Here is a 26320-nt window from a genome sequence, read left to right on the forward strand (position 1 = left end):
AATAGATGGAAAAATAACGAGTTAAAGAAAGGGTTGGCAAACTGTAGCCTGTAAGCCAAATCTGGTCTACTGCCTGTTTTTGTAAATAAAATGCTATTCGAACATAGCCATGCCCAGTCTTTTATATTGTTTCTGCTGGCTTTCAAGCAACAACTCAGAGTTAAATAATTGCAAGGCCAGCAAAGTCAAAGATATTTACTATCTGGTCTTTTATAGAAAAACATTTGTTGATCTCTGAGTTAAATGATACAATGAGAAGCAAACATTTCTGAGATAATTGGAGATATTTCAATGTTCTCTACCACACCCAGGAATTTGGTTAGTAATTAAAATAGCATTGTGATTATATAAGAAAATGGAAAATGTATATTTTTTTTAGAAATGCACATTGATGATTGTAGGTAGACATAAAATAACGGAATATCAGAAATTTGCTTTAAAATTCTCTGTCAAAGTTGTGGAAAATATGATTATATCTTAATCTGGAAAAAATTTATAATGAGTTTATGGGAGTTCACTGTGTTATTGTCTGATTTTAAGTATGCTTTAAGTAGTTTCAAAATATTGAATTTCTTGAAAATATTATTTTAAATGATACCAAATAGAAATAAGAATTTTTAAAAATCAACTATTATATTTTATTTCATTTCAATTTTTATATTATTAAAATTGCTTTAATAACACATTTTATAGATAAATTTTCGGTCAAACCTTGGGTTAGCTCATAGAATATTTGGCTAGTAGAATTACTAAACCTTCTAAGAAATGTGAAACAACTTATTTTCCTATTACCAAAGGAGAGTGCTCACTTCTTAAATTCCTGTCAATGTTAAATATTATTTTATTCCTTCAAGTTAATAATGAAAAATAAGTTTTAACAGATTAATTTGCGTGCATTTAATTATTGTAAAGTTTAATATCTTTCATATGTCTGTTGGCCTGTTTTCCTAATCTATAAATTGTTCATGTCCTTTGATAATTTCTCCATTTGGGCATTCAGACTTTATTATTGATCTGTAAGAACTTCTTATATATGAAAGGCATTAATCCCTTGTCATATTTTATCCACTTTGTTGCTTTACAATATTTTTTTATATTCAAAACTTTTTCTAATTTGTCAAGTCTCTATGTTTCCTTCTGATTTTTTTCCCAGTGCTTTTATGCTTAGAATGTCCTTTTATATTTATATTTGAAGATAACTAATATTTACCTATACATACTGACTTCTAGGTTTTTATAGTTTCAATTTACATTTAAACCAAATCTATCTGGAATCCACTTTAAAATGTGGTATGAAGGATGGATGCTAATTTTATTTTGTTTTTTCTTTTTGCAATATTTTAATGATAAAAATCTGAAAGCAGTGAATAATTTCTACATAATACATTTATACATTAAAAAATACTAGGAATTTTCCAAGGTGCATGTGTCTGAGCATATAATTTCCTAATATTTTACATAAGTGCTTGACAACCAGTGCCATGACACACATTTGGTGGCAGATATGATGACCAAGTCCCTACTTAAATCTTGTGCTAACCACATATAAAACTAAAACACCAGTCTCTAAACATCACAAATAAAATATTTCTTCTAACTCCAAGACACATCTCTAAAACTTTTGGTTCTCTTTTGAATTTAGATCTTAGAGCTCACTGTTTTTCTTTTCTTTTTTTAAAGATGTATTTATTTATTTGAAGTGCATTTGCAGAGTTAGAGAGGGAGAGAGAGAGAGATCTTCCATTCACCAATTCACTCCCCAAATGGCTGCAACAGCTGAGGCAGGGCTCAGCCTCAGCTGGGAGCCGGGAGCCTCAGCTTGGTCTCCCAGGTGGGTGCAGGGGCCCAAGCACTTGGACCATCCTCTACTGCTTTCCTAGGCCATTAGCAGAGCACTGGATCAGAAGTGGAGCAGCTGTGACTCAAACCGGCACAGGTGGTGGCTTTAGCTGTGGTGCCACAGCGCTGGCCCCCTCACTGTGTCATTGAACTAAACAATTCCAGAAGGCACATTTAAAAATAACATCAGGCAGAGGAAAACGTGGTTTTGTGCCATAATGTCCTGAAACACTAACTTATGGTTTGATACTGTTCAATGTTCAGTTGTATAATTTAGGGGAAGAAATCATTGCTATTTTAAGGAAACATTACTTGAAACTCTATGGAAAGCTAGTTGATCCTCATAAGCAACAGATATATTTACTAACTACTTAACCATTCATTCAACAAATACTTATTAGTATCTACTATGTACTCGACACTGCTATAGCTCTTATTTCTGTTGTTCCAAATACTAGTGTTTTTAAAGATGGTTTGATGAAGACAGTCTCAGCTTATACTCATGACCAACCTCTGCCCTGTGAAATTCTTACCATACATGATGCCTACGTACTGAAAGGTAAAATAACTAGTATTTTTTAAGTACCTATCATGTGGAAAGCACACTAATTTTATAATATAATTTTAGTAACATATTACAGTAGGAAAAACTGACTCTCAGAGAGGTTAAGAATTTCATTGTCTCAAGATTCAAGCTCAGGTTTGTCTGACAAAGTGCCCCTTTTCTTACCACTATAAGCTTGCTGCTTCCTAAAATTTTCTACTTATATTCATTCCGAGAGGAAACAGCAATTCTGGGAATGTAGAAATGAAAAACAGACAGAGGAAACTGTCAGAGAGAAGACATCCCATAATACACAGACCACAAAAATTTGAGGCAAGAAACTCTTTATAGTTGTATCCAGTAATTCTGCCCCAACACATGTAGTCATATGCATAGAATGCACAACGTTGCATTCTAGGTTCTCAATAGCAAACTTTGAACTTCTATTCTTTTATTGTATTTCTTTAGCATCTTTTTGTAGTAAGAACTCACAAATCTGTAAGGCAGTAAACTAATTTTGGTTTAGTATTATACAATATGTCAATAACCAGTGGTCAATGTTAAAACATAAGAATCTCACCCATCCATTCATCCATCCACCCACCCATCCATTCACTTATTCTTTCTAGAAATAATCACCAACTTATTGTGTGTCAGGTATTGTTTCAGCTTGTAGGTAGTGGTGATGATCAAGACTCTAAGATCCGTTTCTTTAAGGAGTTCACATTCTGGTAGTGAGGAGAAACAGTTACAGATAAGTAAAAGAAGAAAAAGCTAATAGAGAAATATTTAACAGACAAAATGAATGATAATATGTAGACTGGGTGGGAGGTAGGAAAGAACTTCATTATAAAAGTTGTCATGGAAAGCTCCTGAAGAGGTTACTTGAACTGAGACCAAAAATTAAGAAGGAGCTAATCCTAGAAAAAATATGGAAAAATATTCTAGGCCGAGGGAACAATAAACACAACAAGCGCTGAGCGAGGAAGTGATATGGTGCACTGGGGACAAGGAAAGGTGGCCAGGAAGGCTGATGGGGAGAGAGTGATTGATGATGAGGCTGGAGGCAGGCAGAAATCTAAGCAGGTGCAGGATGGTAGGTCAGGAATCATTGTCTTAAATACAAAGGAAGCTATACTGTGCATTAAACACAAGATGACAAAAACTTGGCATGTGCTTATAAAGGAGAAAAGTTTCATCTAGTGATAACATATCCAGCTAATATTTTTTTGATTGTCTACTAAGTGCTATTCTAAACACTTAACACAAGTCTTAACTAAAGTTAATCTAATATCCCTTTAAGATAGACACTATTGTAATACTGAGCCGCAGGGTGCATACAAAACTAGCACTAATGTTTAAGGCACCTGCTCTAGCTCTAATCAGTAAATAGCTGGGCCATGGTATAAATCCCAATATGTATTTTTTTTTTTTTTTTTACAGATAGAGTTAGACAGTGAGAAAGGTCTTCCTTCTGTTGGTTCACCCCCCAAATGGCTGCTATGGCCGGAGCTACGCCAATCTGAAGCCAGGAGCCAGGTGCTTCTTCCTGGTCTCCCATGCAGGTGCAGGCACCCAAGAACTTGGGCCATCCTCCACTTGCCCTCCTGGGCCACAGCAGAGAGCTGGACTGGACAAGGAACAACCAGGACTAGGACCCAGTGCCCTTATGGGATGCCGGTGCCGCAGGCGGAGGATTAACCAAGTGAGCCACGGCGCCAGCCCCTGAGCATCCTTCTTAACCACTATGTTGCGTGGCCACTTAAAGAAAGAAAGAACAGAGACAAATAAATCTATCTGGATTCTGTTATCATAGGAGAAATGAGAAGTAAATGTAGTTCACATAGGGTGGTGGTAATGAAAATTCATAAAAATAGATAGATTTCAGAAATATTTGGGGAAAAGTTTAAAACATTTTTATGACAAAAAATAGGAAAGGATTAAGATTTTCTTCCTTTAACAAGTGGGTACGTGATGGTCACTTCTGAGGGATTCTTATTTTTGGGCTGGTGTTGTGGCATAGCGAGCAAAGCTGCTGTGAAAGATGCTGGCATCCTATAGTGGCACTGGTTTGTGTCCTGGCTGCTCCACTTCCAATTCAGCTCCCTGCTAATGGCCTGGAAGGCAGCAGAAGCTAGCCAAATACTTGGGCCCCTGCCATACACAAGGAAGACCTGGATGAAGCTCCTGGCTTAAGCCTGGACCAACCTTTGCCATTGTACCATCTGGGGAGTGAACCAGCATATGGAAGTATGCACTCTATGTAACTCTGACATTCAAATAAATAAATAAAATCTTAAAAAAGAATTGTTAATTTTAATAATTTTCTTTTTTTATTATTTGAAAAGCATAGAGAAGACAGTGACAGGGAGAGTGAATACTTCCACACATTGGTTCCCATGTCTCTAAGAGCCAGGACTGGGCTGGGTCACAGCCAGGGGCCAGGAGTTCAATCTGGTCTCCCATGTGGGTGGCAGGGACCCAACCACTTGAGATATCACCTGCTATCTCCTAAGGTGTGCATCAGCAGAAAGCTGGAGTTGGAAGCAAGCTGGGCATCTAAACTAGCCCCTTAACTGCTAACCAAATGCCTGCCCCAATAATTCTGCTTTTGTCATGTTGAATTTAAGGCATAAATTAAATGTGACACTAGGGTATCAAGGGGCATTTGGATAAGTGAGCTGAAGCCACAGACATGAACATGCCTTTGGAAAGGGCAGCAAGAGAAGAGGGCTGATGTAGATGACTTAGGAGTAACTGGAGAGGCAGGATAAATGCTCCAAGGGCTCAATCACAGAAGCTGAAGAGGAAAATCTGTGCCAAGGCAGGGACTTGCTCAACTGCACTGATTGCTGCTGAGAACTCAGGGAGACTGAAAGCGGGCAAGGGAATGACAGATTTGCTGGTGAGGTCACTTTGATGCTTGACAAAGGGCAAGTATGGAGACAGGATTTTATGGTCAATTGCTATATATCAGTGAAAAATAAAAATGAAATAAAATAGATATTTTGCTGTGAAGAGGAAGAATGAAGTGGGAAGGTAGTTGCAAGGGGATCATCAGGGAGTTGGAGTGCTCCTTTCTTTAAAAGACGTGGCATGTCCAGTGGGCATATCTGGCTCCAAGGAGAGCCTCACATCAACACATGTAACCTGCACCTCCAAAAAGGAAGTGCAGAGTACAGTAATTATTTAGGAAATACTTCCCTTGTATCTTGGAGACAAAATAATCATTTCGCATACAAACATTCCCAGGATTTCTGAGCTATTTAGAGCCTTGAGTGCTCCCATAAAAGTCCTGGTGCAGCCCTCAGCAGTGACGGAGGACGTGAGTGAAGGGAGATGTGCCACCTCTTCCAAGAACTCAGTGCTCCGGCTGAAGCAAGGGCCTCCCACTGGGGGTCTTCCACCCCAAATCAAGCTACTGATTAGCATTATCAGTCCCTGGAGATGGAACATGGAGGGGAAAACATCCTAGTCCAAATATTTAATGTACTGTGAGTAATGGATCTACCCAGATGTTCTGATGGAGGAGGAGCTGATGCCAAAATTGGGAAACGGAGGGCAGACAGGTGAGCCCTGGAAAGCAGCGTGGTGAATTCGTCTGTTAAAAGCTTTTCTCTGGTTCTTTCCTCCCTAGGCTTATGATCCTCCCAAAATAGGCATGTTACAAATCTTCCTGACCTTCCTTCTCCCTAGCAATATGGGTTTATTTGCAGTTTCTAGGCCATGCCTTTTTAAAGCTCAGGGTTCCCCCCACCTTCTTTCTTTTTGAGTTTCCTTTGTTCAGGAAGATGGGAGCCAAGGCATGAGGCAAACAGATAAGAACTGGAGGTAAAGGAAGGCAAGGAGACAGGGAGGGAGGGAAGGATTGAGGGAGAGAGGGAAAAGGAGAAGGAGAGGGAGAAGGAGAGGGAGAGGGAGAGAGAGAGAGAGAGAGAGGTAGAGAGAGAGAGAGAGAGAGAAACAAAAAGATATTTCTTAGCCTCTTGCAAACTTATATTAAGGGAAATGCAAACCACTCCAAGAACACCTGAAGTACACTTAGCTGTCTTTTAGCAATGTAAATATTTTTCTCCTGCCTTCTATTTTTTCTCACATGGAGACTGAGGACAGTCATGGCCATGACACAAGGATATAAATAGAAGCCACTTAAGGAAAAACAATGCTCAATACACAAAAGATGAGATTGCTACATTTGAGTTTTTCTTCTATTGGGAAAGAATTATCTTAGATAATTTATATTTGTCATGACACTTCTTTTTTTAAAAAGGGGAACAAAGAAACAGAGTAAGAGAAGAAATATGCTCACATAGTCTAAATCTAGAGTGATTTTCATGACACAAAATTCTGAATTTTGAAAGTTAGCCTTGGCCAGCGCCGCGGCTCACTAGGCTAATCCTCCTCCTTGCAGCGCCGCCGGCACACCGGGTTCTAGTCCCGGTCGGGGTGCCGGATTCTGTCCCAGTTGCCCCTCTTTCAGGCCAGCTCTCTGCTGTGGCCAGGGAGTGCAGTGGAGGATGGCCCAAGTACTTGGGCCCTGCACCCCATGGGAGACCAGGATAAGTACCTGGTTCCTGCTATCGGATCAGCGCGGTGCACCAGCCGCAGCGCGCTGGCCGTGGCGGCCATTGGAGGGTGAACCAACGGCAAAAGGAAGACCTCTCTCTCTCTCTCTCTCTCACTGTTCACTCTGACTGTCAAAAAATAAATAAATAAATAAATAAATAAATAAATAAAATTTAAAAAAAAAGTTAGCCTTGTGCACATAATGTTTATCCACAGAGGAGTGGTTAAATAAATGACAGTACCCTGTAGAGTAGAACACTGTAGATCCTTACAATGAATGAAGGGGACTTCTATGTGCTGGTAAGCAATGGCAGGCACAGGTATTGCCTGCAATACATAATCCATGAGAACAAAAGTCCTGTCAGTATTGATCGTTGCCCTAGCCCACCTACTAGAACAGTGTCTTATTGCTAGGTAGGTGCTCAGTAAGAATGTACTTAGAAATGAACAGAAAGGATCATAGATCAATATTGCAGGATCTTATTTTGGCAAGAAAGCAAAACAAAATAAATCCTTTCAATGTGATTACATCTATTTGATGTATGTGTTGACACATTTTATCACTAACATGTTTTTGTTGCTTTTGAATTAAAAATAAAAATATGATAATTATCATTAAAGAAAATTTAATCCTCACAAATACTGCAGTATAAATAGAATGTTAAGATCCACAGGGGCCCATGAGTTCTAAGAGTTAGGTCAGTCTCTAATAAGGATGCTATCTGTACAGGCTCCCATATAAAAGAGAGAGTAATGACTGAGCCTGCTGGTCCAAGAAAGGAGCCCAGGGGAAAATCCACACTGAACAGGGAACAGGTGAAGGATGTGGGTTTGTAGCAAGGTGGGGTGGTTTGCTGTGAGATCCCAGTGATGCACATGTGTGTGCATTTGGAAACCTGGTTTGTGCTCCCCGAAAAAGGAGAGCAGTCAACAGGAAATTACAGACCTCCTGCACCAGAGTTGCTGAAGAACAGGCAGGGGCACTTCGGGTCGCAAGGGCTGGATTGTGTCTTCAAAGTAGACAGAAATACTGAACAACAGAAGAGCCTGGGGCTGTCGCTGTGGCCAGGAGTCAGCAATGCCACCTTACATATAAACACACCAGCATTCTTTAAACCTAAAGAGCACCAAGTCTGCCTTGAGTTAACAGCTTCCTCAGAAAAACAACAACATCTGGAGGGTAGAGTAGGGTGGTGGCCTCTGCTAAATACCTTCTTGTTTGTAATCTGGGCTGCTGGTTTTTCTCACAGCTTGTACGACTGAGAAGTAAGGATTGGGGAAGACAGTATTCCTCACTGTTCCCTAAACGGGCTCTGTACTTTCAGGACTCTTAGGTTTTTACACACACTGATTTCTCTGTCTGCTGTGCCACGCTGCGGTTTTCAAACTGTGACACTGCCTTCGAAACCTTGCTTCTGTGCCAGCTCCGGAGTGGAGCATCTTTGGTTTTCTTAGTAAGAGATGCCTCTGCTAGCCACTCACAGCCCTGGGATCTTGGCTGGGGTCTCATAGAGATGCTGAACTCCTCAAGACAGGAACGTTTCCTTCATTTAACAAAACTAATAAATGAACACTGAGTATTTTCTAAGGTTTTTATTTCCCCAGTTACTCGGATAATGCCCTACTTTCAAAATATTTCATCAAATGAGAAAATTCTTCACTTGTCCCATTGTCATAATCATGCCTTCTAGCAAATGCTAACAAATACCTAGTGGGTAAATGCCATGAATAAATCGTAGCACAGAGGCCTATGTTATTCCTGCCTTCACGGTGCTCACATTCTACTGGGGAGTCAGATAACTAAAGAAGAAATTTTAAAATCTGATCATGTGGTGTGATAGGGGAAGCATAAACAAGAGATAATGCAACCTGGACACTGAAATGCATCCTCCAGCTTCCTCCTCTGACCTGTACTTGTGTAGGGTGAGCATCCCTTCTTAGAAATGCTAGGGGTCAAAACTGCTTCAATTTTCAGATTATTTTTCTGGATTTTATAATATTTGCATAGACTTTATTGATTGAGCATTCCTAACCCAAAAGTCTAAAACCTAAGATGCTCCAAAATCCACAACTTTTTGAGTATCAACATGATGGTTAAAAAGTTTCAGAGTTTGGAGCATTTTAGATGTCAGGTTTTTGAAGTATGAAAGCTAAACCTGCTATACCCTTAATTCACATCCAGCCTTACTTCTTTCTTGTAAGACTTGTAGGTCTCATAAGACTTCTTGTCTTTCTAATGTATGTGTCTTTTTGGTCTACCTCTACTGTTTTTACAAATAATTTTCACTTCTCCACTATTTTGAATTTATCCCCCTCTTTCCTTCCCCATCTACTTTCCCACAGTCTAAAAACTTTAGGACATACCTGCCATTTGATAAGCACCCAATTTTTACTACAAGTGCATTATTGTTTTTCATTCTTTTTCCTTTTTTCATCCCAGTTTTATTTTTAAAATGTATTTATTTTCAATTAGAGAGAGAGAGAGAGAGAGAGAAACCAAAAAGTCACATAAGTTATCGAGGTCTCCCATGTGGGTAGTAACAACCCTACCAATTTAGCCATCGTTTCTATCTACCATGGTATGTGGGATGTGAGCTTTCTAACTGTAGTCTTAACCCCTAAGATAAACACTGGCCCTTAAGCTTTTTTTTTTAAAGATTTATTTATTTATTTGAAAGGCAGAGTTACAGAGAGAGAGAGAATCTTCCATCTGCTGGCTCACTCTCTAGATGGCCACAACTTCTGGAGCTGGACAGATTCGAAGGTAGGAGGCAGGAGCTTCTTCTGGGTCCCCCATGTGGGTACAGGGGCCCAAGTACTTGGGCCATCTTCTCCTGTTCTTCCAGGTGCATTAGCAGGGAGCTGGATTGGAAGTGGAGTAGCTGGAACTTGAACTGGTACCCTTATGGGATGCTGGCACCACAGGCAGCAGCTTTACCCATTGTGTCACAGCATTGCCCCAGCCCTTAAGCTGTTTTTAAAAAAAATCATCCATACTTTTTCTATTTGTCACTTCTCTTTTCCATCCCTGTCTAATGAAATTTTGTTTCTATCCCCACAATTTTCTGCAACTGTTTCTGCCTAAGATCACTGATAACCTAACAGTCTGCTCCTTGAGCACTAGGTAGTACACATTCTTACTTAATCTGTTGCCCACGTTTTTTCCTGAGGCTTTCTCTTCCTTTGGAGCTAGACACACTGCCACTCCTGGCTGTTCCGCTTCCTCTCTAAATGCTCATTCTCAGGTGTCTTTGTTTCCTTTTTCCTCTGATGCTTCTATCCCTCAGAGTTCTATCCCTGGTCCTATTGCTGTCCTCCACACACTGCTCCCCACCATGGAATTATTACCAACTCCCCTGACTTCAGCTACCACCATCTCTGAATTCTCTTTGGAGCTCCAAATTTTGGTCTTGAATGCAACAAAGGCTAAACTAAGCTAACTTCAGTCACTGTTCTCCTCATTCCTGCCATTCCATTTGTATTCATCTGGTGGAAATGTAGACACAAGCCTTATTTTTCCTTTTCATTTGCAGCTGGTGACTAAGACTCATCTATTATAGCTCCAAACCTCACATTTATCATGTGATCAGTCTGCACTTTGACTGCTGTAATGGCCTTTAAACCAGTCAGGTTTCTTGACTCTCCTATCTACTGTCCAGCATACAGACAAAAGTATCTTTCTAAATTACAAATCTGATGATGGCTGTTGCCTGCTAAAAACTTTCGCTGGCTCTGTCAGACCTTTAAGAATTATAAGATGTCAACCTATGAACAATGCTCTACTATTAATGTATGTTATTTGATCCATGGAGTTAAAAGGCTAGATTTAAATTATTGAATACTCTCAGAAGGGTGCATAGCGTGCAATTCTAGAGGCTCCTCTGCTGTCTTCTATCTAGGTGGCCTCACTGTTTATATCACTGGTATTGTTACTACAGGGACCCTTGAGTTCATGGATCAAGTTCTTAACATAACATAGGGGGTTTTCCATGATCTGGTCCTATCCACCTGTCTAACTCATTTCATGCTTTTTGACTCAGGTCCACTGATTCTAACACTCATGTTTATCCACTACACTATGCTTAGCTGTGTGACATCTTTGCATCCTTGGCTTAAGAAATGTGAGGGCCCAGTGTAGTTAATAAAGCAACAAATTCAAATTCCAAGGCAGGAATACGTGGAGGGGTATGAGTCAAAAGGGAGAAAGACACAAAACAAGTGCATGAAGGTAGCAGTGTGGGGATGACATCCAGTGATTTGTTATCTCGTCCACTTCAATGTCATGGTTAAGGCAACAAAGTAACTGATTTTTCCAATCTCTGGGTTTTATTCATCTTTGCAGTTTATGGCACAATTCCTGATCTTAGCAAGCATTTAAAGAATGCTTTTTGGATATACATCTTTTGGTGGAAGCTTGACAAAAGCTGAATGTCCTATTCCTTTCAGGATTCAATTTTTCTTCTTTCACTTCTTTTAGGGAATTCACTGGGTGTTAAAGGTCTACTCTTGGCACACCCGGTATACCCATTATAAGTATACCCCAAATATTCCCAACACCAATGAAATAAAATGCAAAAGAATGAAAAGTATAGATTGAGATGCCAAACCTAGAAAGAGGATTATATGGGAAAATAGTCCTTCTCTCCGCTCACTTTTCTACCATTTGGACAGAAGTTAAATGTATTATGTAGATATGAATAATGTCATTACTAAGATTAATGACAAGGGGTTTGCAAATAGATGCTTAAAAACTAAAATTTCCCGGAATGTGGAGGCACTTCCCTGACCCCATGACCACAGGTTTAAACAGTTGGCTGGCCACCCATTCTGCTATCTTTCATCCTTATTCATCTTGTGATGCCACTTTGGGCATACTTCTTCCCTCTCTCATAAAAAATCTCCAGAGGTACCCAGACCACAAAGCAGTGAGTGCATAAGAATCATCTGAAAAACCTAAGGTGGAGCTAAAGTGTCTGTATGTTAATTAACTTTTACTGAGGATTCTAAATTATATAATACTCTCATCCTCTGAGGTCGGGAAACACTGCCATAAAGATGAATGTTTTAAAATAGAAAAGATTTGCAGATTAAATACCATAACATGCTTCCAGACATGGTCCAATTTCATCATGATTATGCATAATGTCCCCACTGTTAAAAATTTTGAGTTCCCCCTACTAAGTTTTTTTTTTTTTTTAAATTGCTAAATGGCAAACATTTTTGTTCCTGTCTTTCTAATTGCTATTACCACATTCTGAAAGAAATACTGCTAGTATACTCTTCATTTGTAACCTATTTCATTAGGTATGTATTTCTATGGATCAGACATCTAAGCACTTGAAATATATATTATGCAATAGTATCTAGGTTCCAAATTCGTTAAAGTGATAGGGAATTCTTAGGTCTTTGTTTCTTTAATTCACAGCAGGTTGGCAGTCATTCAATTATAGTATAATTTGATATTGAAGCTCACTTCACTTGAAGCAGTTCATCTCAATTCTAATCATTATGTTCAAAGGTTCAGTGTATCCAGATGCCAAGTTTTCTCAACTGGACAAAAGCATAGCAGAAATATTTCTGTTTGGCAAGGCCAGGCAAATTTTTGGAGGCTTTGTCAAGCCTTGGCAGGGCACTAGTCAAGTTACAATTTGCATTAATTGTTCCTACCACAAACAGCAACAATGATTACCTCTAGGTCATGGGCCCACAAAGATTTCTTCCTCAGTTCTGTGAAAACTAAAATACTTTCTGCAAAGAACCTTATTCAGGATTAGACTCTGACTCTCAGCTTCTGACTGATTTGTGATTGATCTGGTAAATGTTTCTTAACGTGCCAAATCACAAACTTGCCTGAGTATCTGTGTGTGCACATTAGGAACACGGCAATATTTCAGAGAAATTACTGGTTTCCATAAAACAATCAGTGTTCTATATGCATAATTTGTTACACCTGCCATGTTTACAAGGCACCCCGAGGAGAAGTAGCTTGAAACCCAGCAATCCATCTGCCTCCCAGTTCCAAGGGGTAATTATTGCCTCAACTAAGCAAAGAAGAACTCACAGCATGCTGCTAACCATGTCAGGTGACTGATGCATGTGCTGACACTCACCCAGGTCATCAGCTTTTCTAACAGTGGATTCATGGTACTATGACAAACAATGCACTTCCAACAAAAAGAGGAGAGAAAAATGGACAGAGGCCTAGATTTGGTGGGCCATATCCAGAGCACAAAGTGAAAATGGAGCTTTATCACTTCTCATTGGCATGATAAAAACAAGAAGCACAAGGTGGGGATGGGAGAAAGGCTGACTTTATGACAAAATCTGGATGTAAACAGAACTGATTTAAAAAAAGAAAGGGAGGACATGAAAGCAAGTGTTTTATTTCTATTACTTTACAATTAACCTGTATTCTCTATGGATTCTTTAAAAAAAAAAAAAAAAAGCAAAGTGCTAGTTAACATTTACTTGCTATGAACACAAAATAGGGCCCAGTCTCCAACACAGTGTAAAGTGAACTGTCTTAATGACTAAGACTGAATACAAACTATAAGGAATAGATTGTTCTAACCCTAAAATGATGTCGATGTTCGTGTGCTGATGAAATGCACAAAAGACATGCATATCTTCAAAGAAAGTCTGCTAATAAGAAGCTATTTAAAAGAGGAGCTCTTCGGGGGACACACCCCAAGTGAATTACAAAAGGTCATACACAACTCCTTCCCTCTGAAATGAGATAGACACAACATACAAATTAGCATATAGAATATCAAGTCATTAAGTGTTCCTTGCCAAAGCTCCCATGGGAAGAAAGGGGGGCAGTAGGCTAAGGGAGGAAAAAGGGGCAGTAGGTAAAAATGGGCACGTCACTTTGGAAGGAGTTCCAGTCCTTAACTCCACAGAAAAACATGGACGCAGAGGTAGATGAAACATCATCACAGATTTATCATTTATTTTGCCAGAGTATAATCACCAATTACTATCAAGAATCATTATTTCCATACAAATGAGAGGCATGCTAGATTCTCTAACTGAAGGATATTTTTTTCTACTAAGTAAATTTAACTTTATGCTATCTCATTACATTATTCTTCTTTAAAAAATAAATATGTTAGAAGATACAATGCTCTTCACAATGAATGCCTTTGATACAGATTTGGCGAAAGAGAAAATGTAATTTTCAAACTAAATTTTATTGTGTTTGAGGTAACATCTTCATCTACAATTTCACTACCAGATTCTAAGAGTTCCCCTAACTACACATGCCTTCTTTCACGTTAATGACCATGATGATGATTTAGACTGAAGTTACTTACTTAGATTAATGCAGAATCATCTTCCCATAAGGTTATGAAATTTGGGCAACAACAGACACCTCTAAATTATTTAAGTTTCATTCTAGCAGACGATGGCTTTTTGAATGTTTGTGTATACCTATTCTCCAACTTAGTTGCCATGATTAAACAACAAGCATATCTTAGGGCCTAAGCGTGAGGCTGTCTGGATTAACCCCAGCCATTTCCCCTGTTGGTTGGACATGTTTTACATTCTCTATCTCACCGCCTGCAGCATTACCAATCCCCATCGTACCAAACCCATTTATTTTCTACCCACTGACTGACCTCCAGAGCATCATTATCATGCCCCCAAAGGCCTTGCTGTTGTCAATTCTAGTCAGCACAGCACTCAAAAGCCTTCAAGTGGGGTTTATCCACATTCCATAGGAAGAAAGCAAAGAAGAGAAAGGCATGGGACCTGAACTCTGGGGAATCCCCAACACAGGCAGATGAGGGAGAGGACCGGGGATGCAGGGAATTCTGTCTGGAGACAGAGTTTGAAAGGTCAGTCTAGAGACACCCATAATTATATGCTTCTGCCACTCAATTCTCAGCTAGTTAATGGCAGAAAGATCAATATCTACTTTCGATTTTCATGTACAGCATTATGGCCTTGGTGGGGGGTTAGGTCTCTTGGGAAGGGGGGTAGTCAGGAAATGGGTCTAGGCAAGAATCATTCACAACCGAAATGAATAATTTTATGGGTTTGTCTTTATATTTTCTAAAGTAGATTTGGTTTTTTTTTCTTTTGTATTATTTCAATCAACTGCTTTCTTCCTTTGTTCTGATAACACTACTCATCCTGAAGTCAGTCACAAATAAGTTAATTGCATGGAAGGAAGATGGGGAATAAATATGGAACTGAGCTATAAATATAGCCAGCTTGAAACACTGTCCCCAGAGCCCATCCACATTCACCAGAGTGAGCCTTGAGCTCCAGGCGAGCTAAAGGAGACAACACACTACCTTCTGCAAGCAGGACCCCAGGTCCTGCTCTGCTCTCCTTTTGTTTTCTTGTTGGGAGAGTATTAACCAAACCTCCAGTGAGTGTCCATTTTAAACTAGATTCCTATCTTTCAAAGGGAAAGAAGTTTTAAAATATAATGCTTTGATAGAATGTTGTTTCATAACCTGTCAAAGAAATTCAGGTTTCATAGAGAAAAACTGAAGAGAAGGACACACAATATTTCTGACATATGACTTATGCATGGAATGGATTTATTTGTGGAAAAAATGTAAGAAATCCAATGCTACATATGTAAAGTCCTTGAAAAAGGTACTTTCCAGTACTAAATGAAGTAGGATGTTGCATCCTACTAAATTAGAGCATTAATCATAGCATCTTGATTCACATGTCCCTTTCAACTGTGTTAATCTTCAAATTAATGCCCTTGAAGCAAATTTTAAAACTCTGTCCAGTATAAAACATTCTGCACTAATCAGAAGGCAGTCACTCTCTTAAATTTTATCCAGATTCCTAATACTCCTCAACGAACGCCAGTCCTGTAAGCCATGAGCTCCCACAGGTATAGCAGGCCCTGCCAAGTGGGAATGGCAGCACCTTCAGGAGTTCTCAGCTCTGTCCCCTTACCAAATATGTTTACAGCTACAGGAAACTTCCTTAATCACTTGCCAGATTTGACACTCCTAGCTCCTCATGTCAAGAACCACCATTTATTAATGCATGTTTACAAGCCAAGTGCTGAGTTGGGAGTACATTTGGATACACAGTCTCAGCCAATCTCACAGCAACTCAACAAAGCAGGTACAGAATGAGTATCCTCAAACTGAAAATTTAAAATGTTCCAAAATCTGAAAACTTTCTGAGTGCTGACATGATGCGCAAATAGAAATTTTCATACTTCACCTCATGTGACAGGTTGAAATAAGGGGAAAAAAGTAGGCATTAAAAACACTGTATAAAATGGCCCGTAGGCTATATGCATAAGGTGTATAACACATAAATGAATTTTGCATATAGACTTGGGTCCCCTACCCCAAATATCTCATTATGTGTATTTTTATTTATATGTATATGTATATTTTATTTATATTTTAAAATATAAAATACTTCTGGTCCAAAGCATTTTTAGTAAGAGATACTCATCCTGTATTATCATCTCATTTTGCTGATGTAACAACTGAAGCTGAAGGAGTTTAAGAAACTTGCCCAAGGTCACACAAAATGTAAGTGGTGAAAGGCCAAGGGTGCGAGCCCTTCCTATAATCAGGCCTGGCAGATTACAAAGCTTGCGTCCTTTCCCACTGAACTACAAAGCCAGAGCAGCCCTGGAATATGACCCTCCTTGATCCTGAGCTCATTTTCTTAAGAGTTGCTTTAACGTGGGGCTTCCATAACCAGAAGTACTCAGATTCAAAGAGATTACTGGTATAAAATCTAATCTTGTATTTTCCCAGATTTCACAAAGGAACACAATTTTTAAACAAGCACCGACACAGGAAGTTAGATTTTAAGTTCTAAATGATAAATTATAATTTTAAAAAAATAGACACAGAATTTCATTGTGTTGGTTCACATGAAACTGCTGTATTTGTAGGTCAAAAGAGCCAAAAAACAGAACCTTATCCAATGCCCCCTACTGGCAGAAGTCTAGCTCCAGGCTGCAAGTGGCCCAGCCCAGCCCAGCCCATTCACAATGCACCTGCAGCACACACACTTCATGCTCATGGAGGGCGGGACTTCCCATGGGTACTGTACCTGAGCAGAAGCTGTTGCTGCTAACAGTCCTTGCTGAGCGCCCAGAGCTGCTGGGGTTGAACTCTCTGCTCTCTTCTTCAGAGAAGGGAGACTCAGAGGCTGGGGACACCTTGTGCTGTTGCTGGGGCAGATGGGGCCGCAGAATCAACCGAGGAATTCGGCTCCGAGACACCTCCTTCTCATGATGCTGCACTCTGTGCTCCTTCTCAAAATTGGACATCAAAAAGAAAACAAAAGGAAACTCCCGTCTGCTCCTTCAAGACTCATTTTTTTTTAAAAAATACGGAATCAACTGAAATGAGCTCCAATAGCCCTTCTGCTGAGTTGACCCCTCTAGTTCCGAAGAGCACGTGTGTGTGTGTGTGTGCGCGTGCGCGTGCGCGCGCGTGCGCGGGCACACGCACCCACTCTGCCACCCCACTCCCTAGGGAGTTCCTGATCACCTTCCCTATCACAACCAAGCTTTCAGCCATCAGGAGTTTTCAATTACTCACAGCGCACTCTGGCTCATTGCTTGACTTTCTTTAGACTTCCATTTTGCTCTCCCAGAATGAACTGTTAGAATTTGACTTCTGTTTTCCTGCCTCCTCAATGCAGAGCCCTATACCTGGACCAACTCTTTCCTGATGGCATGCACATGTACACACCTACAGACAGACAGACAGACAGACACACACACACACACACACACACATCTTTGAAATCCTCCTATTCCAGACAGGATCTTAATTATTCATTTATATCCTGATACCCAGGGCTTGTTGCCAACAGAAAAGCAAACACAAATGCAATACCCAGGAAAACGGCTCCACCTTTTTTATATCATGTTCAGCTTTTGTTTTCCTTACAGGACACCATGAGAAGAGATTTTTCTCTCTCTCCTTAAAAACACATTAAATGCCCTGCCACGCCTTGCTTAAAAAAAAAAAACTCACAAAAGTAATATTTTACAATGTTTTTCAACTCGCCAAGTGCTTTCCCAACCACGCTGAGGCTGTACAGTCATACATGTCCCCACTGACAGATGAGAAAATTGAGGTGCCAAAAGGTAAAGATGCTTAGCCAAAACTGTCCATTGGCCCAAGCTGTCCATTAGCCCAAACTGCCCATCATCTAGAAACAGAGCGAGCTGGAATTGTAGAGCTTGTCAGGGTCCCCACGACCTTGATTTATTAAAATGGATTCCTAGGAGGAGCTTTCTGCAAAAATTCCACTGCTCCCTCCAACCTCTGCAATCCGAAAAGGGCTCTGGCTTGGGTAACAAGCACCATTTCGCAACTTGACCTCTTGCTCATTTCCAAGGCTTACCGGCGAGGGTCGCAGCCAAAGCAAACACCTCCGGGTGCCCCACACCTCGCAGGAAGCAAAGGGGAAACCCCAGCCGCGGGAAACTTCTGAGGTGGCTGGGCATCCGCGCCATCCAGAGGCCGAAGCCGCGCCCAAACTCGGAATCTGCCTTGCACGGAGTCACCCCGCAGGTATCTCGCGCCAGCCACTCCGCCTGTCACACGGCTGACCGTGAGCAGTCCCTCACGTCTCAGTCAGGAGCACATCAAATTCCTTTTATTCACATCACACACACCGGACGTCAACTGGATGCTACACCCCACATCGCCAAAATTCAGGAGGCGGGATTAACCCTCTAAATTCAATCTTGTCAATCCTCTGACCAACCCCCACCCCCAATCTCTTCCTCCGGTACCACCTCCCCATCTGCCGTATTTCACCCCACTAAGCCAGGACCCCTCTGCTTTCCTCTCGCCCTCCCCGCCGCCCTCTCTCCCCGACGCCACCACCTCCAGCTCTCACCCGGCCCACCTCCAGCCCCGCAGTGCCCGCCTCCCCTGTCCCCCGCGGCCACCTCCACGACCTGCCCTGCTTACTTACCTTGATCTCCCGGAGGGGACCCATCGCGCTGCTGCCCGCCGGCTCCTCGCGCCGCCGCTGCCGCCGTCCTGGAGGAGGCACCTGCGCGCACACGGGAGCGAGGAGACTGCGCTGAGGCGTCGTGGACTGCGGGCGGCGGCTGCTGCGGGGCCGACGCGCCGCCGCCGCTGCCGCTGTCCGCGCTCGGCTCCGAGGGCGCGCCCGGCCGCCCCGCCCCGGCCGGACACGTGGTGCGCGGCCGCAGCCACAGCCGCCCGTGGACGCTCCCGGGCGCCTCCCCACTGCTGCCCTCACCTGCGGGCTCCCGGAGCGGCTCTTCCGCCCCGCCCGCCCGAGTTCGCCGCTGCTACGCTCCCCTCCCTCTCTGCGGACCCGGATCCGACGGGCACAGGCGCAGGCTAGCGGGGTCTGCAGCCCAGAGGTGCCGCACACCTTCGTTTTTACATCTGGGCTCGGGGCTGCGGGGCCGGGGAGAGGCTGAGAGGAGCTGCGACAGCACGGAGCCAAAATGGAGAAAGAGGGAAAGTTTTCCTCTTGCGGCCCCTCCCGTCTCCCGGTTTTACTTGAACGCACAGCTCCGCACCATTACCTCGCCCGAGAGTGGCAGGGCGGGACCTGCGCTCCCCGGACCCTGCCAAACCCACGCCGCCAAGACTGACTGACTCGGCACCTGGGCTCCGAGATCTCGGGGCTGCGCTTCTCCCCGGGGGAGCGCATTCTAAGGGCCTTGGATTGGCTGCGCGGCGCCGCAGGGGAAGAAGGGGCCGTGCTCCCTCGGTCAGGCAAGCTGGGCTGTTAGGGCGAGAACCGCCTTCCCCCAGCTCCAGCCCTGCCCAGGCGCGCTAAGGAGACAGCTCTGCGCCTGACTTCAAACAGCAGGTTCAAGTTCGCGGTCCACTCCCTTCAAGCTGAGCGCCTGCGTGCCCTCTGAACTTGGGAGTGCATCTTTGTAAACTGGAGCATTATACTAATGTACCGACGTCAAGGGTAGCTGTGAGGATTAGCTGTGGAAAATAAAACAGTTGTACCCAGGTGGTTGACCAGAACTTTCCAAGGACAGTTAAGTAAGGTCCAGGTGTCCCTTCAATTTTTGCTGCTGCCTTTTACATGACAAGCAGAAAAAGCATTTGTGATGCAGACACATTTGTTTAAAAAAAAATTCAAAAACATGTCGAATTGGAGACGTAGGATGGGTATCATGGGTTGGTTACAGGCATGGATCTATTGTCCTTGCCATTTTCATGTCTTATCTAGGCGTGGAACTCGATGTGTATAATAACTTACGTTCCCTTTATTCAGAATTGGAGGATATTCTAAGAAGTCACATGGGCTATTAACAGTCTGATCCCTGCGCCCAGTGTCCTACATGTCCTACTGTGATTCTTGAAAATTGTATTTGAACCTCCACCTGCCCTGCCCCACTTGCCTATGCTTCAAACAGCGGTGCTCTGAGTCCTCAGCTCTCAAACCTAGGACTGTTTAACTTGTGAGAGTAGCAAGAGCCCAAAGTCAGAGAACCAGTGGAATCAACTTGCCTCCTCCCTATAACCCTCCAGATATTTCACTCCATGAATCTTCATGTCTCATCCATCTACTTAGTTCTCCTAAGCATGAGGTCGCTAATCCTAGGATTCTTTATGTGGGGAGAAGAGGTGATTAACTCAAACTTTTTAGACTCATAGCGTACTTAAATATGGACCTTAGGAGCATGATAATCCAAGGTGATTTGTCCAGTCTACTCTTTCTAAAATTATGAGCCTGGAGTCACACTGAGGTTGGAACAAGCTATTAAGGTCAACATCTTGCCTCTGAGCTCCCTCCTGAGAACTAAAAATTGAGTATGGAGATGTAATAGCAGAAACACCCTCACTGCCTTGTCCAAGTCAGAACCTCATTCTTGACCTTTTCCTCTCACCCACCTGACCTGCACGTAGCATCAGCCAAGTCATCTCCATGGTACCCTTGTAATAAAGGTCTTGACTCTGACTATGTCTGTCTACTGTTTATCTCCAACATCTTCACTTAGAGTCTACAGCACAATCATCTGAGATTATTGCAATGGCGGTCCAACTCAAGTGGTCTTGCTTCCATCCCTACCTCATCCCCCTTTTTTTCCCCTCAAGGCCTTCTTGAAAAGCTTAGATCAAGTCAAGCTTCTGCATTAAAACTCATTAATGAGTGATTTCCTGGTTGTCCACCAGGTAGAGCCCAAACTCTGGGGTGTGGTGCAAGGCCCTTCTTACCCTGGCCACCTTGTTTACCTCCTGACCTCATTCCCTACCCTTCCTCTTCTGTTATCTATTTTCTCTCCTCCCTAACACATCCCCTCAGCCACTGCCACTCTCCCTCCACAGACAAATGGAAATGGCTTGAAGATGAAATTCTCTGGAGATTTCCTGCCCCATTTTTCCTCTAGGCTTTTGCACACAGCTTCTCTCTCTCTCTCTCTTTCTCTCTCTCCCTCTCTCTCTCTCTCATTTCTTGCAGTTAATCCACACATCCTCTTCAACTACTAAATATACATTAAGTTTCATTTTAGACAGCTTATTCTAGAAAGCCTCCCCTGATATTTCTACTATTTACCTCCAGGAGAGCTGTTATGACTTTTGCATCAAAAATTACCCCCCTCCCCAAGTTCCTTGTTTGTCTTCCAAGGAGACTGTAGGCAGTGCTTAGTACACTTTCTGTCACCCAGTAGGCACTCAATTTATAACTGTCAAATGAATGCATGCATGAGGGAGGGAATTCTATAACCTCACGAGGGGCCCATGAGTACAGGATAAAGAACACAGATACAAGTTTTGTTTTGCAGTGACTCAGATAAAGCTGCCTCCAATATGTCTTTGTATTTGCTGACAGGGTGTGTGCCTAAAAAATCCAACATGTGTTCAGGGAAAGCTTTTACTGCAGAAGTGCAGGCATTGAGGAGCTGTGCAGTAGTCCTGTTGTCACCATAGCAACCTTGCCGAGGGAAAGGCTGATGATTTAGTGTTCAGACGCCTCTTAGCACTGTACTTTTGGAACCCAAGCCTGTTTTTCTGCTGTTCTAAAAGGCAAGTTTTACAAACGATAATATCTGTGCTGCCTGTAATTTCATTCAAGTGTTTCTCATGTCATTAGGAGAAATGCCTCACAGGGTTTGGATTATACCATCAAAGAGATATAATCTAATGAAGCAGGATATATTCATCTTTCATCTGCTTTAAGCTATTCTTATGCTTCACTTTCATTTTCTATTTAAATACTTATTTTCTTGTTTTGTAATTTTATAGCTTTTCCTTTAAAAATGAATCTGCTGCTGACTTTTAGAAAATATCAGCTGATATGGAAGGGCTCAACACTTAAACATCATAATTATAAATAATATAACTGCCCAGGCTTGGAAAGAAACAAGGGAGATGGGGGAATTTTGTTTTGGGGAGAAAGGAATATCATTTTACAAGTATGCCTGAAATTTGGGATAAGTTCTTTGGTTCTTTGTTTCTGTGAAATTTGTAATTAAATGATTCATACCTCTCATATGCACAAAACTTTGTATATTTTCTGAGCCCTTTAACATATAAAAATCTTATTAGAGCCTCATAAAAGTCCTATGAGCTATATATGGCCAATCCCTGAAATCAGCTAAGTGATAAAGGACAGGTTTTTATTGGTAGAAACACCCCCCCATACACACACACACACACATACACCCTGGCCAGACTGCAAACTTCACAGAAAAGACAATACAAATGTATTGACACCTACAGCCAGACCACATCCCCATTCCCGCATCCACTCTTCCCCTCATCTCACCTGCAAATGCTGGGCTTTCTCGGACACAGTCAGGGCTGACAAAGCACCATCCCCTAATCCTATCAGCTGTGTGAGCCAGCGCTGCCTTCTCTCCCACTGACCCGATGCTGGGTGATCTGCACAGCAACAAGGAGCAGCTGACGTGCTTTCCCACACGTCACGAAGAAAAGAGACTGCATTCTGGGACATCTTGGGCTTTTTTTTTTTTGTAGTGGGGTGGAGACCCACATTTTCTTACCAGGGAGAGAGCTGCCTGTTTTCCTGTAAGAGCATGTGTGAGTGATCAACTCTCCGCTTATTGTATATGTATTCTTGTTACTATATGGTTAAGGCATTTTGATGTTGTAAAACTGTAATGACTAGGATTACGCAAGATCACTCCCCCAGAAGGGGGGCCCAAAGACTATTTGGGGAAAAGAAGGGAGTGGGTGACCAAAGGCAGGACTGGCTTGAACATTCATTGGGTTTGGTGTATGCCAATTATCTCTGCTCTGCAAATGAGTTTTTAGTTAAGAACAGTAATTGAGGGAAAATCAGGTGAAGAAGCAGGGGTTGGGGTGGGGGACTTTTAACCATTGTAAGGAAATTGGCTTTTGCTTGCCTGATGGGAGAAAAGATATGAGATAGTCTCCCTCCTCAAATTGCTGTCTGCTATTTGTGGCCTTTTGTCCATTTGTGAGAACAGAGTAAGATACCAGCCAAAAGCATAGGCAGAGTGGATGTATTAAACAAAATGGGGATGCATGGTTGGAAAAGTAGGTGCACACTCATTGAGAGGATAGATTAGAATGACTGGGATAGATGCTCTGGAAAGTCTGAGTGAAAAGCTTGCTCTCCAGGTGGGAAAGACCAATCACCTATGCTTAATGCACTGCTTCTTATGACTGAAGAATCTGCTGTTCCCACAGATTGACAGAAGGTAGACACAAGAAGGCCTGAATCCACAAGTTGAGTTCTGGGCCTGGTAGAGAAGTGTTTTCCTTCCCCAAGAGATCATAAGGTATGGGAGGGCATTTAGAAGTTGTTTGAATATAGCAGCGTGGCCACCTACAGAGTAGACAGGAGTGGAGGCTGAGAAGGCTTAGATGTGGCAGGAGCAGAGCAGGTCCTTAGGTTGGAGTCTCTGAGTGAGGGGTCCCTTCAGCATCCACAATGGTCTGGGCTTAGGAAATGAATTTATATTCTGGGTTCCCAGAAAGCAGATAGGTCAGATTTGAGTTGAATTAAGAGGAATCTGTTCTCCATAATGTCATTTATTTAAATGATTTGGATTTTCCCCTTTTAACATTCTAGTAAATATATTTTAAAAAATAATTCTTCCTTTTTCCTCTTAAAAAAATGGAAGCGAGGGAAGAGGAGGATTTTGAGACTGTCTACTGAGACAAGGGCGTTATTACAAAAGGGAGCAGAGCGCCCCTAGAGGCCAACTGTTATGATTACAGCAAAAGGAGACCAGAGAATCTGCAGAGCTATCCTATGGGTGGAGGACTGTGCCCCTGCAGTTGAAGAAATGAGGACATTTCTAAGTTGCTGTTTATTTCCACCTCTGAGTCCATTCTTGTGAACCATTGCTTTTATACCTCAATTCTAGTGACCTGGTAGTGAAGGATGATCCATTGTTCTGTATTCCTAGCTCCTCTCCATTGCACAAAAAAATGGTAGGGAAATAAATCTAGTATTTGGGGTCTGCGTTGTCTCATCTGTCCATGTGGTCTCTTTAGCTATGTCTGGACAGTTGTTTAACACAAAAAATTTGCTTGTTACAGAAGATAACTTTAATACATTATTTTTAAAGGTACTAAATACACAGCATCAAAATTTTGGAAAATCAAAGAAAAAAATTGTTATCGCATTGTGGTATCACCAGTGATCAATTTTTCTTTTGTTAGCATATTTGTGTATTTGCTTTCATGTTTATCTACTCTGATAAAAAAATACACTGCTAAAATGAGAATACAATTCTAAATGACATGGCATTTGGGACCTCTTGTTGGCATCACATCTGCTGTTTCAGAATGACTATGGTTGGCCTCAAATGTCTGTTGTTTTCCCATGGACTCACTCACTTCTGTCTGTCCTATGATTGGGCACCATTGTGAGATACAGGTCTCCAAGACTCTTTAAAACTCTTGACACACAACTGGGGCTGCCCTGGGATTTTGGAAAGTCCAGAGAGACTTTCTGGGTCCTTAAACCTGACGGCGATTCAACCAGCCTGATGTTTCAGGAAGAGCTGCTCATGGGGGATTAGCAAAGAGGCTGCAGAAATGACCTCAACTCAGAGGCTGTTAGAAAAACACCAGTGTCCCATTCTAATAAGAAGCCCTTTATGTGATGCTAGTTCTAATAAACTTCCCTTCATGTGATGCTAATTCAGGGGAAAGAAGGAAAGTGACATGGGTTTCCAAAGTATGCAAAGATGAGATGAGAAAACGCAGTTTAATACAGGACAAGTAGCTCTGTAGGCCTGAATCTGAGTTTATTTTGTGTCTCTTTCTGACAATGCCACCTTAGGCAAATTGTTTTATTCCTGTGGGCCTCAGTATGTGGTAAGTTCATGTTAATTAAAAAAAGGAAGGAAGTTCTTGTTGTACCAACTAATGTCTTGGCAAATTAACTTCTCTGAGTCTCATTTTCATACCTGTAAAATGGACTTACTAGTCATTAGCTCATAATGTTATTATAAGGATCAGCAATCTAGCATTTATGTTGTGCACATGGTTAGATCTTTATATCCTGTCTCCACACTGTTGTTACTGCTTTCTTGTTTCACACTCTCCTCATCTTACTGTTTTTTTTTTAAATATTTTATTTTATTTGAGAGAGAGAGAGGAGTAGAGAGAGAGAGAGAGAGAGGTCCTCCATCCGCTGGCTCACTCTCCAATTGGCTGCAATGGCCAGAGCTGCACCAATCCGAAGCCAGAAGCCAGGAGCTTCCTCTGGGTCTCCCATGTGGGTGCAGGGGTTCAAGGATTTGGGCCATCTTCTACTGCTTTCCCAGGCCATAACAGAGACCTGAATCAGGAGTGGAGCAAGCTGGGACTCGAACTGGTGCCCACATGGGCTGCCAGCACTGCAAGCCAGGGCTTTAACCTTGCTTAACCATAACATTGGCCCCCTTACTGGTTCTAATTTTAATTTTTATTATGTGACTTATGACTTATAAAGGAAACTGAACTACTCATTAGAAAAGATGTGAACTGGGGCCAGTGCCATGGCTCACTTGGTTAATCCTCTGCCTGTGGCGCCGGCATCCCATATGGGCGCCAGGTTCTAGTCCCGGTTGCTCCTCTTCCAGTCCAGCTCTCTGCTGTGGCCCAGGAGGGCAGTGGAGGATGGCCTGAGTACTTGGGTCCCTGTACCCACATGGGAGACCAGGAGGAAGCACCTGGCTCCTGGCTTCGGATCGGCACAGCACCGGCTGTAGTGGCCATTTGGGGAGTGAACCAATGGAAGGAAGACCTTTCTCTCTCTCTCTCTCTCTCTCTCTCTCTCTCACAGTCTATAACTCTACCTGTCCAAAAAAAAAAAAAAAAAAAAAAAAAGATGCTAACTGGAATTTCCTTTCTAAAGGTAGGTCAAAAAGAGAGTGCATCATAAATGGCCAGATGCCTCTTATTCATTAATTTCATT

The 26320-nt window shown here is 42.1% G+C and overlaps 1 protein-coding gene across 12 annotated transcripts in view; it reads right to left on the reverse strand.

The window, feature by feature from the left end:
- Window positions 1–26320, reverse strand: part of SYBU (syntabulin) — a 131303-nt gene that overhangs the window by 56888 nt on the left and 48095 nt on the right. Inside the window, exons 1-3 of one of the 12 annotated variants that reach the window (XM_008255838.5) lie at window positions 22688–22829; window positions 18893–18973; window positions 17006–17207 (exon numbers count right to left, since the gene is read on the reverse strand). In XM_008255838.5, the coding sequence (XP_008254060.2) occupies window positions 17006–17207; window positions 18893–18916 (226 nt within the window). In that variant the 5' untranslated portion in view covers window positions 18917–18973; window positions 22688–22829. Of the gene's footprint in view, window positions 1–17005; window positions 17211–18313; window positions 18605–18892; window positions 19105–19186; window positions 19462–22687; window positions 22830–26320 lie in introns of those variants that run through there. The other 11 variants (XM_051843976.3, XM_051843977.3, XM_051843978.3 and 8 more) reach the window with 11 other exon arrangements.

This window comes from Oryctolagus cuniculus, chromosome 6, assembly GCF_051225735.1.
Source record: "Oryctolagus cuniculus isolate XC-2025 breed Fujian yellow rabbit chromosome 6, ASM5122573v1, whole genome shotgun sequence".
NCBI classification, from domain to species: Eukaryota; Metazoa; Chordata; class Mammalia; order Lagomorpha; family Leporidae; genus Oryctolagus; species Oryctolagus cuniculus.